The 16,436-nt window shown below is 37.6% G+C and overlaps 1 protein-coding gene across 2 annotated transcripts; it reads right to left on the bottom strand.

Moving 5' to 3' along the window:
* Positions 1 to 200: 200 nt before the first annotated feature.
* LOC307153507 (uncharacterized protein) lies at positions 201 to 15,031 on the bottom strand. Of its 2 annotated transcripts, none has more exons than XM_079862994.1 (10): positions 14,666 to 15,031; positions 10,242 to 11,315; positions 9,308 to 9,484; positions 7,990 to 8,286; positions 7,493 to 7,578; positions 7,167 to 7,273; positions 6,574 to 6,717; positions 5,940 to 6,071; positions 1,461 to 1,730; positions 201 to 1,364 (listed from the first exon to the last, which is right to left on the bottom strand). In XM_079862994.1, exons 1-10 carry the CDS (start codon positions 14,812 to 14,814, stop codon positions 1,149 to 1,151), a joined length of 2,652 nt encoding a protein of 883 aa, XP_079719120.1. In that variant the 5' UTR covers positions 14,815 to 15,031; the 3' UTR covers positions 201 to 1,148. The 2 variants fall into 2 exon arrangements, with proteins under 2 accessions (XP_079719120.1, XP_079719119.1); XM_079862993.1 differs by having other exon boundaries at positions 201 to 1,360; positions 1,457 to 1,730; positions 14,666 to 15,014.
* Positions 15,032 to 16,436: the final 1,405 nt, after the last annotated feature.

The following is a 16,436-nucleotide window of genomic DNA, read 5'->3' as shown; positions in this document are numbered from 1 at the left end:
TGGAATTTCATTTTGTGAGTTTTTAGGGCCTGCTTTACTTGTTACTCGGTGCTTGTGGCCTAACTGAATGACAGATCATACAAATAAACTAAGCACCTTATGAACGCATTGCGTATATTAAACAAATGTTGGGCTAAAGCTGTCCTTTTTTTGCATTTCTGTTTTGCATGTTTTGTGCATATTAAAGTGAGAGGCTGAAGTGAGTCATAGAATATTTTATTCATATTTCCTCAAATGATCTTGCTTTCCAGTTCTTGAAAAAAAATTGCTTTTTTACAACCAATACTGTATAACTTTTTGTATGTTTGGCAATTAAGTTATTCAGTGTTAATCTTCAGTGATAAATACAAAAATTCAGATGAACGGGGAAAAAAAGAAATAAAAGTGCAAGTAGTTTTTGCTTAACTCCACAATAAGCTAAATATTAAGTTATCTTGAACTCTTCTTGGCATCTGTGTTTCACCAGCTGCCTGTTAACGTGATTTATGCACGTTTTTGTTGCTTTCAGTGTCTGTTAAGAACATGTAAACATAACATAACATGATGGCAACCAAAATAATTAAGTTAGTTGAACTGCTCTAATTTGAAAACTGGCAATATTTTAAACAGTTCAAAAAACAGTCATGGCAGTAAAAATCAAAACCAGTATGGGAAACTTCTACTGTCACAATGAGTCCATATATACGTAGCAATGAAATGTTAAAAATGACAGTCTCTATAAATTAAGAACTTACAGTAAGCCCATTACCTCATTTCCCTTACTATACCCACAATACATTCTTTTGAATTAAAATTCTCTAAAATTATTGTTGTAAACTCTTTAGTATTTTTTTTTTTTTAAACATTGACAATGTAAATCGACGCCATATCCAACAGTGCATAATACAAACAAATATCACGCTTAAAGTAAAAAGGCAGTAAGGTTTTTCATTTCCTTTCTGAATCGGCGTTAGTCATCACAGCATTTCCTGACAGACAGATGTTCGTTCTGCGATTCATTTTGGGGGGGAAAAACCTGAGCACTTCTGCTTGCAATTTGATCTCGGTAGATTGCTGTAAATTCCCTTCATCGATGACCAACACATCATATCAGAAACAAAACATCATGTCCATTTATAGATCAGATTTGTTCTGTGAAGTCTCTGTTGTTAGGTCATCGTGAGATCTTCTCCGTGCTGGTGCTGAACGGTCCTCCTGACAGGGACGTTGTAATGGCGATCGTCCTCTGTGACGATACACACGCAGGGCCACTCCTGCTTGTGGTCATCTGGGTAATGTGACACAAACTCCTCTGTGTCTGTCATGTACAGACGGAAGGCTTGAATGGTGTGTGTTAAGGCATAGCCCAATAGAAACATCTCTACCTACAACACACAAAGCAAACACATTTAAATAGTCCTTTTTTTTCCAGATTAAAGAGACAGAGCTGTAAGTAAGTTTGTCAGTGTCACCGTACTTGCCTGTTCTACCCCTCCACTGAAGCCGATCTGGCTCAGGTGATTGGCCAGGAGGGTTTTTGGGTTTTCTGATGTGTCGCGGGCAAAAAGAAGCCAGCAGAACACAGGCACTTCTTGATCTGCCACCATGTTGTGATGAAGCTCAATGGCTTTGGCCAGCATCAGAAACTTGAGTGCTTCTAGAAGACCATACTCCTCTTCTCCACCCTGAAACACACGCTCACACAGACTCTGCTTCTCCTCTGGGCTCTCACAGGCCGCTGCTGCCTGCCACTGAATAAACAACAAAGACAGACGTGAAAACACAGAAGTTATGGTGATGTTTTTATCTGATTAACTACACAAGGTGCTTCAGAAACTGAATTTCCGAAGGCTGCGGGAATCAAGTACTCCATGATGCTGAAAATTCAGCTTTGCCATCACAGGGATAAACTGCATTTAAAAAAAATATATTAAAATAGAAAACAGTTGTTTAAAATTTTTAAATATTTCACAATATTACACTTTTTGCTATATTTTGGATCAAATAAATGCAGTCTTGGTGAGCAGAAGAGACTTCTTTAAAAACATAAAAAAAATCTTTCCGATCTAAAACCTTTGATCAGTAGTGTGTATATATATATATATATATATATATATTTGACACGACACAGTAGAATGCAGTTCTGTACTGGCACGCATTTGTGAATCACACACATGACTCGTGCGCACAGAAAGCCACTTCAGACAGCGCTTGAACAGACAAAAACATTATGCCAAAATGCCTGTTTCGTCTAGTATCCTCACAAGCGCAGTCTTAAATGAGTTAAATGAAGTCTTAAATGAATGTTGAAGTTGTGAGTAAATGGGATTTGTGGCAGGTCTTAAAGTGACAGTAGCTTTATAAAGCTGCTGCTGTCAGTAAAGATAATCAAAGAAAAAAGAAAATAACTCAGCTTTTTTTTATGCAATGAAGACTGTTAAGTGTTTAATAACTTTATTCAATTTCTGTATAGCTCCTACCTGTTAGACCTACAGGTCTTAAAACACTGTTTACAAGGTTAAATGGGTCAAAAACAACGAAAACTAACCTTTTGTGCATTTTGACAGGGCAAGTAAAAATCTGAACCGGTCTGACTGGACCAATAGAAAAAAACTGAGCCCTGATATATTGAAGGGCACATGTAAATGTGACATTTATTATAATTGGTTATATGAAGATTGTTTTAAGTTCACTTAAATTAAAAGTTGTTATATTTTTTAAAACCTAATAAATGTTAAAATTGCCAGCTTTCAATTATACTGTCATGCTGAATGACTATAATTAACGGCTAAAATTGAGAGAAAAAAAAATCATAAAGACATCAGTAACAGTATTGGTATCGGTGATACTGGCCTTCTTTTATAAAAAGACAATATTTAAAATATAGGCTACTGTCTTCATGTTGTTTCAACATTTATTTGGAGATTAAATGTGAAATTATTAATTAAAAAATATAATACAAATTGTAATGTTTGGTGCAATTAATCAGTCAATCAGTATACACTCACCTAAAGGATTATTAGGAACACCTGTTCAATTTCTCATTAATGCAATTATCTAATCAACCAATCACATGGCAGTTGCTTCAATGCATTTAGGGGTGTGGTCCTGCTCAAGACAATCTCCTGAACTCCAAACTGAATGTCAGAATGGGAAAGAAAGGAGATTTAAGCAATTTTGAGCGTGGCATGGTTGTTGGTGCCAGACGGGCCGGTCTGAGTATTTCACAATCTGCTCAGTTACTGGGATTTTCACGCACAACCATTTCTAGGGTTTACAAAGAATGGTGTGAAAAGGGAAAAACATCCAGTATGCAGCAGTCCTGTGGGCAAAAATGCCTTGTTGATGCTAGAGGTCAGAGGAGAATGGGCCGACTGATTCAAGCTGATAGAAGAGCAACTTTGACTGAAATAACCCCTCGTTACAACCGAGGTATGCAGCAAAGCATTTGTGAAGCCACAACACGCACAACCTTGAGGCGGATGGGCTACAACAGCAGAAGACCCCACCGGGTATTACTCATCTCCACTACAAATAGGAAAAAGAGGCTACAATTTGCACAAGCTCACCAAAATTGGACAGTTGAAGACTGGAAAAATGTTGCCTGGTCTGATGAGTCTCGATTTCTGTTGAGACATTCAGATGGTAGAGTCAGAATTTGGCGTAAACAGAATGAGAACATGGATCCATCATGCCTTGTTACCACTGTGCAGGCTGGTGGTGGTGGTGGTGTAATGGTGTGGGGGATGTTTTCTTGGCACACTTTAGGCCCCTTAGTGCCAATTAGGCATTGTTTAAATGCCACGGCCTACCTGAGCATTGTTTCTGACCATTTCCATCCCTTTATGACCACCATGTACCCATCCTCTGATGGCTACTTCCAGCAGGATAATGCACCATGTCACAAAGCTCGAATCATTTCAAATTGGTTTCTTGAACATGACAATGAGTTCACTGTACTAAAATGGCCCCCACAGTCACCAGATCTCAACCCAATAGAGCATCTTTGGGATGTGGTGGAACGGGAGCTTCGTGCCCTGGATGTGCATCCCACAAATCTCCATCAACTGCAAGATGCTATCCTATCAATATGGGCCAACATTTCTAAAGAATGCTTTCAGCACCTTGTTGAATCAATGCCACGTAGAATTAAGGCAGTTCTGAAGGCAAAAGGGGGTCAAACACAGTATTAGTATGGTGTTCCTAATAATCCTTTAGGTGAGTGTGTATATATATATATATAAAGTATAAGGTATAATAAAGTATAATAAGTATAAAGGTGTACCAAGCCTATGTACTTGACACACTGCTCTACAGCAGCAAAACATGGACCCTATATTCCCACTAAGAATGCAGAATCAATGTCTTCCATCTACGCAACGCAATCTAAGTAGGATTTTGGGAATCTCCTGACTGGACCATGTTCCAAACAAAAATGTTCTCGCGCAGGCGGAGATACCTAGTATGTTTGCCTTGCTCACCAGAGACATCTACGCTGGCTTGGTCACGTTAGATATTCATGTATATGAGCCCAAATCATCACCCCTCCATCACCGTGCTTGACAGTTGTTATGAGGTGTGTGTGCTGATACGCTGTTTAGTTTTCACCAAATGTGGCGCTGTGTATTATGGCCAAACATCTCCACTTTGGTCTCGTCTGCCCAAAAGACATTGTTCCAGAAGTCTTGAGGTTTGTTCAGATGCAACTTTGCAAACCAAAGCCGTGCTGCCATGTTCTTTTTAAAGAGAAGAGGCTTTCATCTGGCAACCCTTCCAAACAATCCATACTTGTCCAGTCTGCTTCTAACTGTACTGCCATGAACTTTAACATTTAACATGTTAACTGAGGCCTGTAGTGTCTGAGATGTAGCTCTTGGGTATTTTGCAGTTTCTCTGAGCACTGCACAGTCTGACCTTGGGGTGAATTTGCTGGGACGTCCATTCCTGGGAAGATTGGTAACTGTCTTGAATGTTTTCCGAAAAAATTTCCTCACTGTAGAATATTGCTAATTTCTTCTGGAAACAAACTTTGTTGCATTTTCCTGTTATCGCTGTAAAGCTGCTTTGAAACAATCTGTATTGACTTGATTAGAATGATGGACTACATATTTGGAAATGGCCTTGTAACACTTCCTAGATTGATGGGCAATAACAATTGATTCTCTAAGATGATTGCTGATGTCTTTCCTCCTTGGCACTGTGTTGAATACTCTAGACTAGAAAACTGCCAAAACTTCTGCTTTTTTTAGAGTTGGTCACAATTTCTAATGATCAGTTAATCAAAGGCTGCGGTTACACTTGGCATTAACATGTGACCTGTATCCGGATGTTGTCCACATAAACATTGAAAAGACAAGTGTAAACGCGTTTCTGATCGGATTGTTATCCGATCAGCGTGTCCTGGTCCAGAGGTAGTCGAGGACACATTGAGTGTCATCTTTACTCTTAATCTGGTGTTGTGCCACAGACCTAATTTAAATATTATGCAGGAAACAGAAACCCGATCGGTTATCCAGATACAGAGGCTACTTAATGTGAACAAATGTAAACGCGCCATGTCCTGATTGGCTAATGATCCAATCTGCTTGATCAGATTGCGGTGATCGCATGTTATTTCCAAGTGTAAACGAAGCCAAAGACATTATCATTATCTAATCATAGCAGCGCCTGACTGCTACTTACCCTCTTAAATCCTATGGAAGCAGTGAAGGGTGCACTTAGTTTGTCACACAAGACTTCTCCATTTTGGCCTAGTTTTTGTTAAATAAACCATGAAACAGTGTAATATGTCATGTGTTGTTTTTCATCTGAGATTGTATTTACCTAATTTTAAAACCTGCCAGAGACCAGATGTTTTTTTATTATGCCCGATACATAAAACCATAGAGATTCAAAAACGGGTGTACTTTACTTTTCACATGTATATATACATACATGTAGGCTACTGTATAGAGATTCACCTTTTTCTTAAGGAGATCCAAATAGTATTTCAGTCTCTCCACAGAGTCGTCCTCCTCACTTGCCCACTTGCATTCTGGGGGAAACACCCATCCACCAATCAAATGCTCCCGAGCTTCAATCATCTCTGGCAACTGTGAGAATAACCAGCAGCTGTTAATCTGAGCTAGAAAGCCTCACATACAGTGTTATCTTATAAACCCTAGAGACCATATGTAATCTGAATCAAATGAAAATGTAAAGCATGCTTTCAGTTAAATGGAAAGTTTGCTGATTTTCAACCAATCATGTTGGTAAGTAAATATAACGAACAATGTTTACTCTTTCTCCGTGTTACCTGCACCCACATGTCCTGGTTTATTTGTCAGCAAAAGTCTGCCAGATGATGTGTGACACATTTGACAGCTCTAGGGCTTTCGTTAGTTTCAAAATAAAGATTGTACTTTTGCATTTTTGTACTCCTGCCAATAGACAGTCAGATCAAGCCCAGACCCATAGTCATGTAGCAACGATTTAAAGAAGAAAAATAAATAATCTTCTACTGGCCAAGTTTTATAAAAAGCCCATGAATGACCCCTTTAATGAAAAATTGATTATGGCATCTACCCTGACTGAGATCTAGAGGGGTCTCCTCACCAATAGAAAGCCTTCATCCTGTATCCAGGTGGGCATGTTTGTGCTGGTCGCCAGCACCTGGAACAGCGTGGCACGGAGAGCACAGTAATTATCTCCTCTGACTCTCCTCAGACCGCTGAAGCTACGGGACATCTCACTGTAGCCCTGAAACACACACAATGATGCTAGTCAGACTTCTACAACAAGCACAGACAGGTCAAACTAGAGTGCAGTGGCCCCAAAAAGCATTTGGACACTTTAAGCACACTTACAACTTAACCCTCTCATGCATGAATTATGACATTTTTTTCTTGGATCACAAAACCAGTCACATGTTGCACGAAGGCGATTAAAGGCGATTTTCTCAATGTTTCGATTTTTTGCACCCTCAGATTCTAGATGTTCAAATAGTTGTATCTCGGCCAAATGTTGTCCTATCCTAACAGACCAAACATTAATGGAAAGATTATTTATTCAGATTTCAGATGATGTATAAATCTCAATTTCAAAAAACTGACCCATGTGACTGGTTTTGTGGTCCAGGGTCACATTTATTTAAAAAATAGTATACTTTAAGCACAACATTTTACACACACAAAAAAAAGTTAGGTCACCTTTCTGATGAGAGTGCTTTTGGTCGTGTTCCCCTTCCATTCTTGCTCACTGTAGGCCAGTATGTCCACAGCTGGTGCTAAGCTACATCTGGTCTCTACACCAGGAACTAGACAGGAAGAAAAACACAAATACACAATGAGATGGATGCAGAAAAACTTTGGACCAGTATCTTTAAAAACAAAACAACAGGGCCCTATCACATTTTCAGTGATTTGATTGTCTCTAATACTTTTCCTTAACTGCAATGTTAATGGCTGGTGGATTGCATATAATCACTGATATTGCTATAGAGGAGATATAATGTGACAAACAAATTAATCTTTACTTGTGAGCTCTAGTAGTGGTTTGGATGGCTTGTTATTGCTGGCTCTCATTTCAATGTCCTCTGCTCCCAGATACAGGTTTGCACTCCTACAACAAAAAGAGGAACTATCTTGCATATGATTTTCACAATGATAAGCAGTCATGAGGAGTCTAGTTGGAAGAGCTATATTAAAGTACAACATGCACAACTCACATCCAAAAGATAATGATTCATCATGAAGGGCAAATTTAACTGTCTGGATCTAAAGAAGCTTTGTCCTGATTTTTTAGTTCTTCTAAATCGTTTCTTCACACTTTTTTATAAATATTCATATTTATTGTAAACATACAGTAGTTCCGGTTCAAGGAGTTGCAAGACTATACTCACAATACTGCATTCTCTAGTCTTCATTCATTTGTCTAATTAACAATTGATTCTGATGTCCAAATGCTTTCTGACCATCGGCTTTCCAAACTAAAGATATTGCTGGAAAGACTGAATTCAAGAATGACACATACTCATCCAGTGGCTCTTGCACTTCCTCCACGCTCTCTTCTGTCTCTTTTACAGGTATGAGCTTTATCTCTACCGTGCTACTTCTAAAAATGGTATCTTCTTTTTGGGTGTCGGAAGTGTCTTCTTTTCCTTCATTTTCCTGGACAACACTAGCTTCCTCTTCCTGTTTTTCCTTTTCCTCTTCTGTTTGTTGAGGTCCAGTCTCTGAAACACCTTTTACAACTTCCTCCAGTAATTGTGCATCGCTCGCCACAGTGACCTCACCTTTGGCCTCAGTGTTTTCTACAGCAACAGAATCACTGTAAACGGGAAATGGTCGAGTGGTTATTAGGCAATTCTGACAAAGATGACACAATTTGGTGTCTCAATACTTTTTAAAAACATTAAAGGCATGTTTATACATATACTTTAAATTGCATTTTCTTTTTTATACTTTCTGCTATTATTTTATGCTATTTTATTGCCATAAACTACATTAAGAACCAAAATATTTGCAAATATCAGTATAGATCAGTTCAAAAGTTTGGGGTCTACGTTTTTTTTTTCATGTTTGTGAAAGGAGTTTCAAATGTTTACCCAGGCTGCATTTATCTGATACAGTAAAACAGTAATACTCAGAAATATTATTGTTAGAATATAAAACGGCTATTTCTTTTTAATATATTTTAAAACGTAATTTATTTCTGTGATAGCAAGAATGAATTTTCAGCAGCCATTACTCCAGTTTTCAGAGTCTGACAATTCTTCAGAAATTATTTGAATATGTGCTGACCTATATATACATATTTATATAAATCTAAACTGTCTAAATGTGGCCATTTCATAGCTTTAAACTGAGTCAAAGGTCACTATAATCTACAATCACAAAAAACATGTTCTCAAAATAAGAATGAAAGGAATGCTGCTCAGACAGCAACTGTCTTGAGGAATTGTAAAACACCTGATAACACTACTTAGACCTGATACATCAGTAGCCTATTAACACATTAAAACATTATATAAACATTATTACCCACAAGAAGAAGACAAAGCCATGCATATAACAAATTCATGGTGTTAAAAAACACACAGTGACTCATTTAAGAGACAAAAATCTGATTTCTGCAAGTAATGTTGACACAATATCGCTACACTGATCCTAGTGTTTGTACCTAGTGTTTAGCTTGGTGTGACATAAACTTCGTCAATTCATTGTTGCTATTATGATTGGTGTGATTACACTGCAAACTAATAACTACACTTAATCGCAGAACATTTTTATGAACTCATGAGAGTTTTGCGCCACCTAATGGTAATAACTGAACAACAGGAAGTACTAGCCTCATTGTGTCAGTGGCTCTGGTTTTCTCAATGGGGCTTGATGGCACTGAGGCACATGTGGAGTCCAGGCCATTCTCAGTGGGTTCTGGAGCCTCATGCTCTTGCTCTGCAACCTTTTCACTCTTTTCTAGATCTGTCATAACATCTGTGACTTCAGGTTTGTTCACCTCAATAGTGCTGTAATAGAAAAGAGAGACTGGTTAGAATCCACACATACCAGGGTTATTACAGTTAACTAAAAACTGAAACCATAAAAAACTTGATATGAAATAAACATTAACTGAAATAAAATAAAATATAGAAAACTTAAACTTTTAGTGTTTATTTAAGCTAGTTCCCAAGGTAACATTTCTAATGTTTATTTTGTTTAACTTGATGTACAAAAATAACAAAGTAAAATGAATAAAAATGAAAACAAAATCTAAAAATAAAAACTAATTAAAAATATTAAAAACTATAATATTATCTCAATGATACTAAAATAACTGAGGTGGACGATAAGACTAAAATCTTAAATCACGATAGAGTAATAGTAATTTTTAATGAAAATAAGGTTAAGATGCCAAAATTTAAGACGACATAGGAATTTCACTCATTTCAATATCACAGCAAAAACTAATACTAGTCTAACTAAAGTAAGAAAAATTTTCTCAGGCTTACTGAAAACAAGTCAACATTAAATAGGAACAAAGAAATTAATTATTCAAGCAAGAACCCAATTCAGTTTCTTTCACATTTTACAATAGCTTGAATTTTAAAATACATTTATAACGCTTAAAAAAGATCAACTTTCATGCTGATGCAGTACTGCAATGTAATTCGATTATCAAATATCTGCAGTTTATCATGTCGACCAGTATATCGCCCACCCCTAAGATGCGTAGAAACATTTATTCCAAATTTTATTTTATCTAATTTTTAATGAATTCATTACCTGTCAGTTTGTGTAGATGGCTTAGATGGCAGTTGCTCTTGACTCTCAGTTTCCAAGGCTTCATCACTTGGTTTCTGGACTATACCTTCTTTTTGAGGCTGCTTTTCCACAACTATGCCATCAGCATTTCTTTCATTCTCAGAGTCCTTCACGAGACCATTTTCAATGCCAGGAGAGAGTGCATTGGTAATATCCACACCTGGAGAAGAAAGTTCCTGTGAATGTTCCTGAGTTTGAGAAGCTTCAGATGTCTCTTGCTTCTGTCCTTCCATCTCAGAATGGGTCTCCTCTGAACGTTTCTCCTCCACTTCAGCTGTTGGCTCAGTGACGGGTTCCTCGGCAGTCACTTCAGCTATGCTTTTCTCAATAACATCCGACTCATTAGACTGACCTAAAACACATGAGTCAGGTTCTGTGCTGCTGTTGTCCATCAGTGAATTATCCCCAGTGTCATTAAGACCAGCCTTTTCATGCGTCACTTCAGAGGTGTCATTTGGAGGCAGTTCCTCGGTTTGGATCATTTCCTTCTCATCTGCAATCATCTCCACGTGTGTTTCTGGCTCTGGTTCGGAGTTCTTCTCAGCTTCAACCTGAGTAAGCGCAGTTACCTCCTGAACAGGTGCTTCCTTAACAGGTGTCTCCTCAGCAGGTGCGACTGTTGAGTCTGAACTTGTTGTGGTGACACCTGCATCATCTGTCATCTGAGCAGCTGCGACGTCTACCTTTTCAGCTGATCCATGATGAGCCTCTATCTCCCCTTTCACTGGGGCAACGATCTCGGCAGGTGCTTCGACTGTGTCTTGAGGTGCTTCTGAGACTTCAGCTGCAATGTTTTGGATTTCTTCAGTAAATTCAGTCTTTGTTTTTGGCGTTTCTTTACCTAAGATTATAGCTTGTGTTGGAGCAGTTTCAGGTGAAACATTGTCATTAAGTTCAGGAGCAAGAGAGGCTTCAGTGTGTAACATTGGTATTGTTGTAGAGTAAGAGCTCTGTGCTTCAGGAATTTGAGCCTCTGCATTTGGCTGCTTGGTTACAATCAATTCATCCAGTTTTGGTTTTGTTTCTTCTTTATGCCTGTTGATTTGGAATGCATGTCAAATGTGGAGGTTATGTACATGAAAAACAGGATTCACAAGTTTGATGTACAGTACTGTGCAAAAGTCTTAGGCATGTTAATATCCCCACCCCAAAAATGTCCCCAAAAATGGTTGTAAGTCAGTTATTTATATCTTTTGCTGTAGTGTGTCAGTAGGAAATATCAGTTTACATTTCCAAACATTCTTTTTGCCATTAATTGTAATAATCCAGTGAGATTTCTGTATGCACAAGGAGTCTGACAACAGCCGGTATGATCTGATCTCACCATCATCGAGTCCGTCTGTGATTACATGAAGAAACAGAAAAAACTGAGACAGACTAAATCCAGAAGAACTGCGGGAACGTCTCCAAGATGCTTGAAGAAACCTTCCTGCAAAGCTACAGTACTATGAAAAGTACTGGCACTTGTGTTAAAATGCTGTAAAGTGAGAATGCTTTCAAAAATAAAATCACAAATTGAATTTATTTATGATTTAACTTCTATTAACTAATTCAAATCAATATGGTGTAACGACCCTTTGCATTTAAAATGGCTTTTGTCCAGGTACACTTGCGCATAGTTTTTCAGGTAGCTTTGCATGTAATGTAAACAAATGTAAACTGATATTTCCTAAAGACACACTACAGCAAAAGATATAAATAACTGACTTAAAACCATTTTTGGGGGGGGGCGGGGGGTGGGGGATATTAACATGCCTAAGACTTTTGCACAGTACTGTACCACTCAAACATGAACAACATAAAGCTCTCTCCAGACCATCTATGAAAAATAAGGTAAAAAAAAAAAAAAGCGAGCCGCAAAAGTAAATAATTCAGAAATTGTCGCAATACTGACATCAATATTGTGAGGACATAACCATTATACTGTATGCATTTGACATGTAAATATCATCTTTTCATTCGCTTTGGCTGGAAACTTTTCTGGGACCTGGAAACCTTGGCCACCACTATAGAGACGCACCATCGCACCAGCAGAGAAAGTACTGTACCAGTTCTGTACTGGGGCTTATCTCTGCTGGATATTATTTCTTTGGAGACATCAACAGCTCACATTCATGGAGCAAAGGCAAAGACTTTAAAGAACTGGAGTGCAACATTTGACATAGTTAAATCCTTTGTTTCTTTTTTTTTTAAAAAATATGTAAAATTTGTTTTATGTTAATTAATATTTTCTATTTATCTATTGATTAGGTATTTTATTTTTTACCTTTTCCACTGCAATGTCTTGCGATTCCTTAGCACAGTATAAGTCTACCTGGTGGGTGGTCGGGAGGATGGGAGGTGTCGGTTACTCTTTAATATGTTGTATAATTTTTCTTATATTGAACTGACTACTCAAAGACAATTGTTCACAAAAAAAGTATATTGAGTACATGAATTCGGCACTGGTAAGTACAGTAAGGACGCTGGCTCACTATACATTGGCACACTGGTGACTATTTCTGGCAAAATGGCAACGTCCTCATTGTACAACATCACTACTGGTATTTATGAACAACAGCAGAACTGAATATCTTTCTCACATTATTTTTTTTTTATGTTATTTAAAGTAAATTATGATAAATACTTTGCTTGTTACATATTCATGCAACATTATAGCCGTAAATAAATTATAAATGTTAGCTAGATTATGTTTATTACTTGTCTAGCAATGTATGTTTATGCTGAAATATAATTAAATAATGGTTTGTAACTTCCGTTAAGGGAACTGATCTGTTTAAATTTATTTATTCAGGCTGTGTACGTATCGCCCCCTATACTTAAATAGGTACTATTTGAGGGGACAGCCAATTGTAGTGGTGTCCGAAACCATGGTGGACATTATCGAGTGCAATCCCACAATGCACTGCAATAACTAGTGTACAACTGATGTTTGCTCAACGGCTAGAGAATACCCATAATGCACTGTGAGAGTCGCGCACTGAATGAATTCCCACATCTGACCAGAAGACGGCATCCACAGCTGAATCATCCATCCATTTTCCAAACCGCTGGTCCAATGTGGCTACAGCGTAATATCATACAGGTATAAATTCCTTTTTACTTGATTTTTAAATTGTTTAATTAAGGTTTATACATAGTTTCCATGACACAGTTCAAGATACATTTTTATCTCTTAGTACTGGAGCTGCCAGTTTGCTAAGTTTCAAATGAATTATTAAACAGCAAGCACAAACTATGCAAAAGTGGCAGCCCTTCTGGCGCACCCAGTATCTGAATTCGCTCACTAGTTTCCATTCACTCCCTCAAGTGAACTATATTAGTGGGCTGATGTAGGGAATAGTGAATATAGTATATAGTGAACAGACAGAGTGAATAGTGAATAGTAGAGTATAGGGGGCGATTTCGGACACAGCCATAGATGCTTCCTGGTTTTCACGGTGCATTGTGGAACTTTTTAGGGAGCAAACGTTTCAGTGCACTGGATGGATTTTGCAATTGAGATAGCCCTTAAAATTGCAGACTCCCTTGATCAGTGCCCTGATAACTGAACCAGGGAGCTGAATGAGATTGTTGCTGTTCCATAAGCGCCACCTACTGTCAGAAAGTGAATTTGCATTTTCATTCAGTCTGTCTCTGTCTGCTGTTTTTGTTTTGTTCAGGTGTCTTATGTAGCTTAATTTCACAAAGCTAAAGTCAGACCATGCCCCCACCCCACCCTTTTATTTGCTTTAAATTTTAAAAACGAAAACATCCCGACAGTCCCATGACCTTTATGAGGCAAAAACAAACCTTTGTTATGCCTGATGAAGGTCATGTGACCAAATCGCTGCGAATAAAGCTATTTTTATATGAGTGCAATGCAGGGTTTTTTTGTGTTTGATTTTTTTGTTGTTTTTTGGTCTTTTCTCCTACGCACCTATCTAACACCTGCAGGTGTGTGAGGGTAATTGATGAGTGATTGCTTTAAATTCTGAATTATATAATATAATATAAAACAACTGCTCATGCTACATGTGTGATTCAAATGCAGTGGTTGCCTCTAATTTTAAATGGCTGCAGATTTTTTTTTGTTTAAGGCAAGTTTGGCCTGTAACAGAGCAAAAACAAATAAATTAGCTTAAACAACAACAAAAAAATTAATCGGCAACCTGTATCGGAAAAGGCCCATTTTCTTGTAATAAAAAAATAATTTAAAAAAATCTGAATTCTGAATCGGCCATAAAAAGTCATGATCAGTGCATCCAAAGCCGTTACTCAGAAATAGGTCACAATAGGGAAGAAAAGATATTTGCTATTTCCGTTTCATGGCGACTTTTGAGAAAGGGAGATTGTTACACCGAAAAATGTATTAAGAGAAATTCAACAAGTTAAAAGTACTTTACCTGTGCTCCTCATCTGATATTGGACTGCCGACATCTGTTCCTGCTCTAGTTGATGTCTTTGATTCAGAGCTGTTCAGCAAACCTTTAGTCTCATCCTCTGTATGGTCACATGGGTTTTTTTTTCCACAACAGTCCAAACTGTTCCCCATGTTGGCACAGGATACAGGGATAGTTTTCAATAAATCCACTTTCTGGGTTTAAGTTCTGACTGAAGGATGTGCAGTTATCAAGTGCAAGCAGCTTCCACTTCCAGAGGGCTAGCCATATACAAATATTATTTCTCCAGACAAGATCTTACATGTCTCGTACCAATACATTTGAGCAGTGTCTGTAAATAAAGTATTTCTGTAAGACTAGTCCAGCTACAGGAGCTGACCGTAAACTGAACTTCTAAGTATCTGGTCATCTGTTCAAACCTGCAGATTAAAAACAAACACAAAGTCCCACATGAGTATTAAACATGCCATTTCTTCAAGTAAAAACACAGGTTTAGCATGAACATCAGTTGTCAACATTCAGAAGATTTTGATTTGCACATATTTACCATGGTAACCATGTTTTCTGCAAAAAAATTCCATAATACATGTATTGTTATTACTGTAAAACTGCTGCAACATGGTTAAGCAACCATCACAGTCATAAAAAATTAAACTAAGTCAAGATCATAAGACTCTGAAAGCATCTTACATTAATGAGATATTATTTATAAATTGTAATATTGTAACTACACAGTGATTTTTTTTAATGAACGATAATGCAGATTTGTTTTCACTGCCTTCTTTGATCATATTTACCAAGGGTGCCAATAATTCTGACCATGACTGTAGCTCTTTAACGATTTTTTTTTTTTTTTAAATCCCTATGGAAAAAAATTCTTTCCAGAACCAAAACTGCTGAAAAAGTGGACAGGCACTGTTGACGCTCCACTTGTTTGCTTTGACTCTTGCTCTGACTCTGGTGTCTGAAATCACTCCCTTTGGTGCACTATTTGAGGTGAGAAAAACCACAAGTATTTCACATGTGCAAAAACACATCTGGTCATATGTTAAACACATACTGTACTTTGCACACAGAAAATGTGGTTTTGGAAACAGTTCCCATGTGAAATCAATGTGATCACATGTAAAAACATGCTAAGTTAATGTGTTTTTTTCTAGCTATTTACAGTAATGTCCGAAACCATATATAGTGGACACTACTGAGTGCACTCAATCCCATAATGCATCTAAATAATGAGTGTACAACCATGTACACTGAGCAGCTAGCCGCTAGAAATTACCCATGTACTGTGAGCGTCAAATGAATTCCTGCGTTTCTCGCTGCTTACTTATTCAGTGGACTATTGTTAGTGAGGTAATGTAAAAAATAGTACTTCGCGCTTTGTGGTTTTAAACAAATCGGTTGAGTGAATGATTCAAAGACAATGACAGAAAGATCGAGTCACTTAAAGGGGTTATCGGATGCAAAATTCACTTTTGTATGGTGTTTGCATATAAATGTGTCTTTCCAGTGTGTGGACACAACGACCATACAATGCAAAAAATCCAAACAGGTCACTGTGAACAAAGCTGTTTTTGAGGAGGTAAAAAGGGTGTTGTTTTACACAACCATTGAGGAATTTTAACCAAAGTATATTATAAACTTTACATGAACACCCTAAAGAATCATACCAACTTGTGGAAAATGGGCATCCGATGACCCCTTTAACAAAACAGTAAATTAGTCTAAACAAATCTTTTGGCTGAATAGATTCAAGAGATTTGAGTCAGCG

Source organism: Squalius cephalus (genome assembly GCF_949319135.1).
Source record: "Squalius cephalus genome assembly, chromosome: 25".
In the NCBI taxonomy this organism is placed as follows: domain Eukaryota; kingdom Metazoa; phylum Chordata; class Actinopteri; order Cypriniformes; family Leuciscidae; genus Squalius; species Squalius cephalus.
The sequence above is the reverse complement of the archived record's forward strand: the minus strand, read 5'-3'. Positions and strand labels throughout refer to the sequence as shown.

Coding starts and splice junctions, on each gene's coding strand:
- LOC307153507 (XM_079862994.1), bottom strand. CDS start 14,814: ATGGGGAACAGTTTGGACTGTTGTGGAAAAAAAAACCCATGTGACCAT. Junction 9,485..10,241: donor CCATCTACACAAACTGACAG/GTAATGAATTCA, acceptor TTTCTATTACAG/CACTATTGAGGTGAACAAAC. Junction 1,365..1,460: donor TCAGTGGAGGGGTAGAACAG/GCAAGTACGGTG, acceptor TGTGTGTTGTAG/GTAGAGATGTTTCTATTGGG.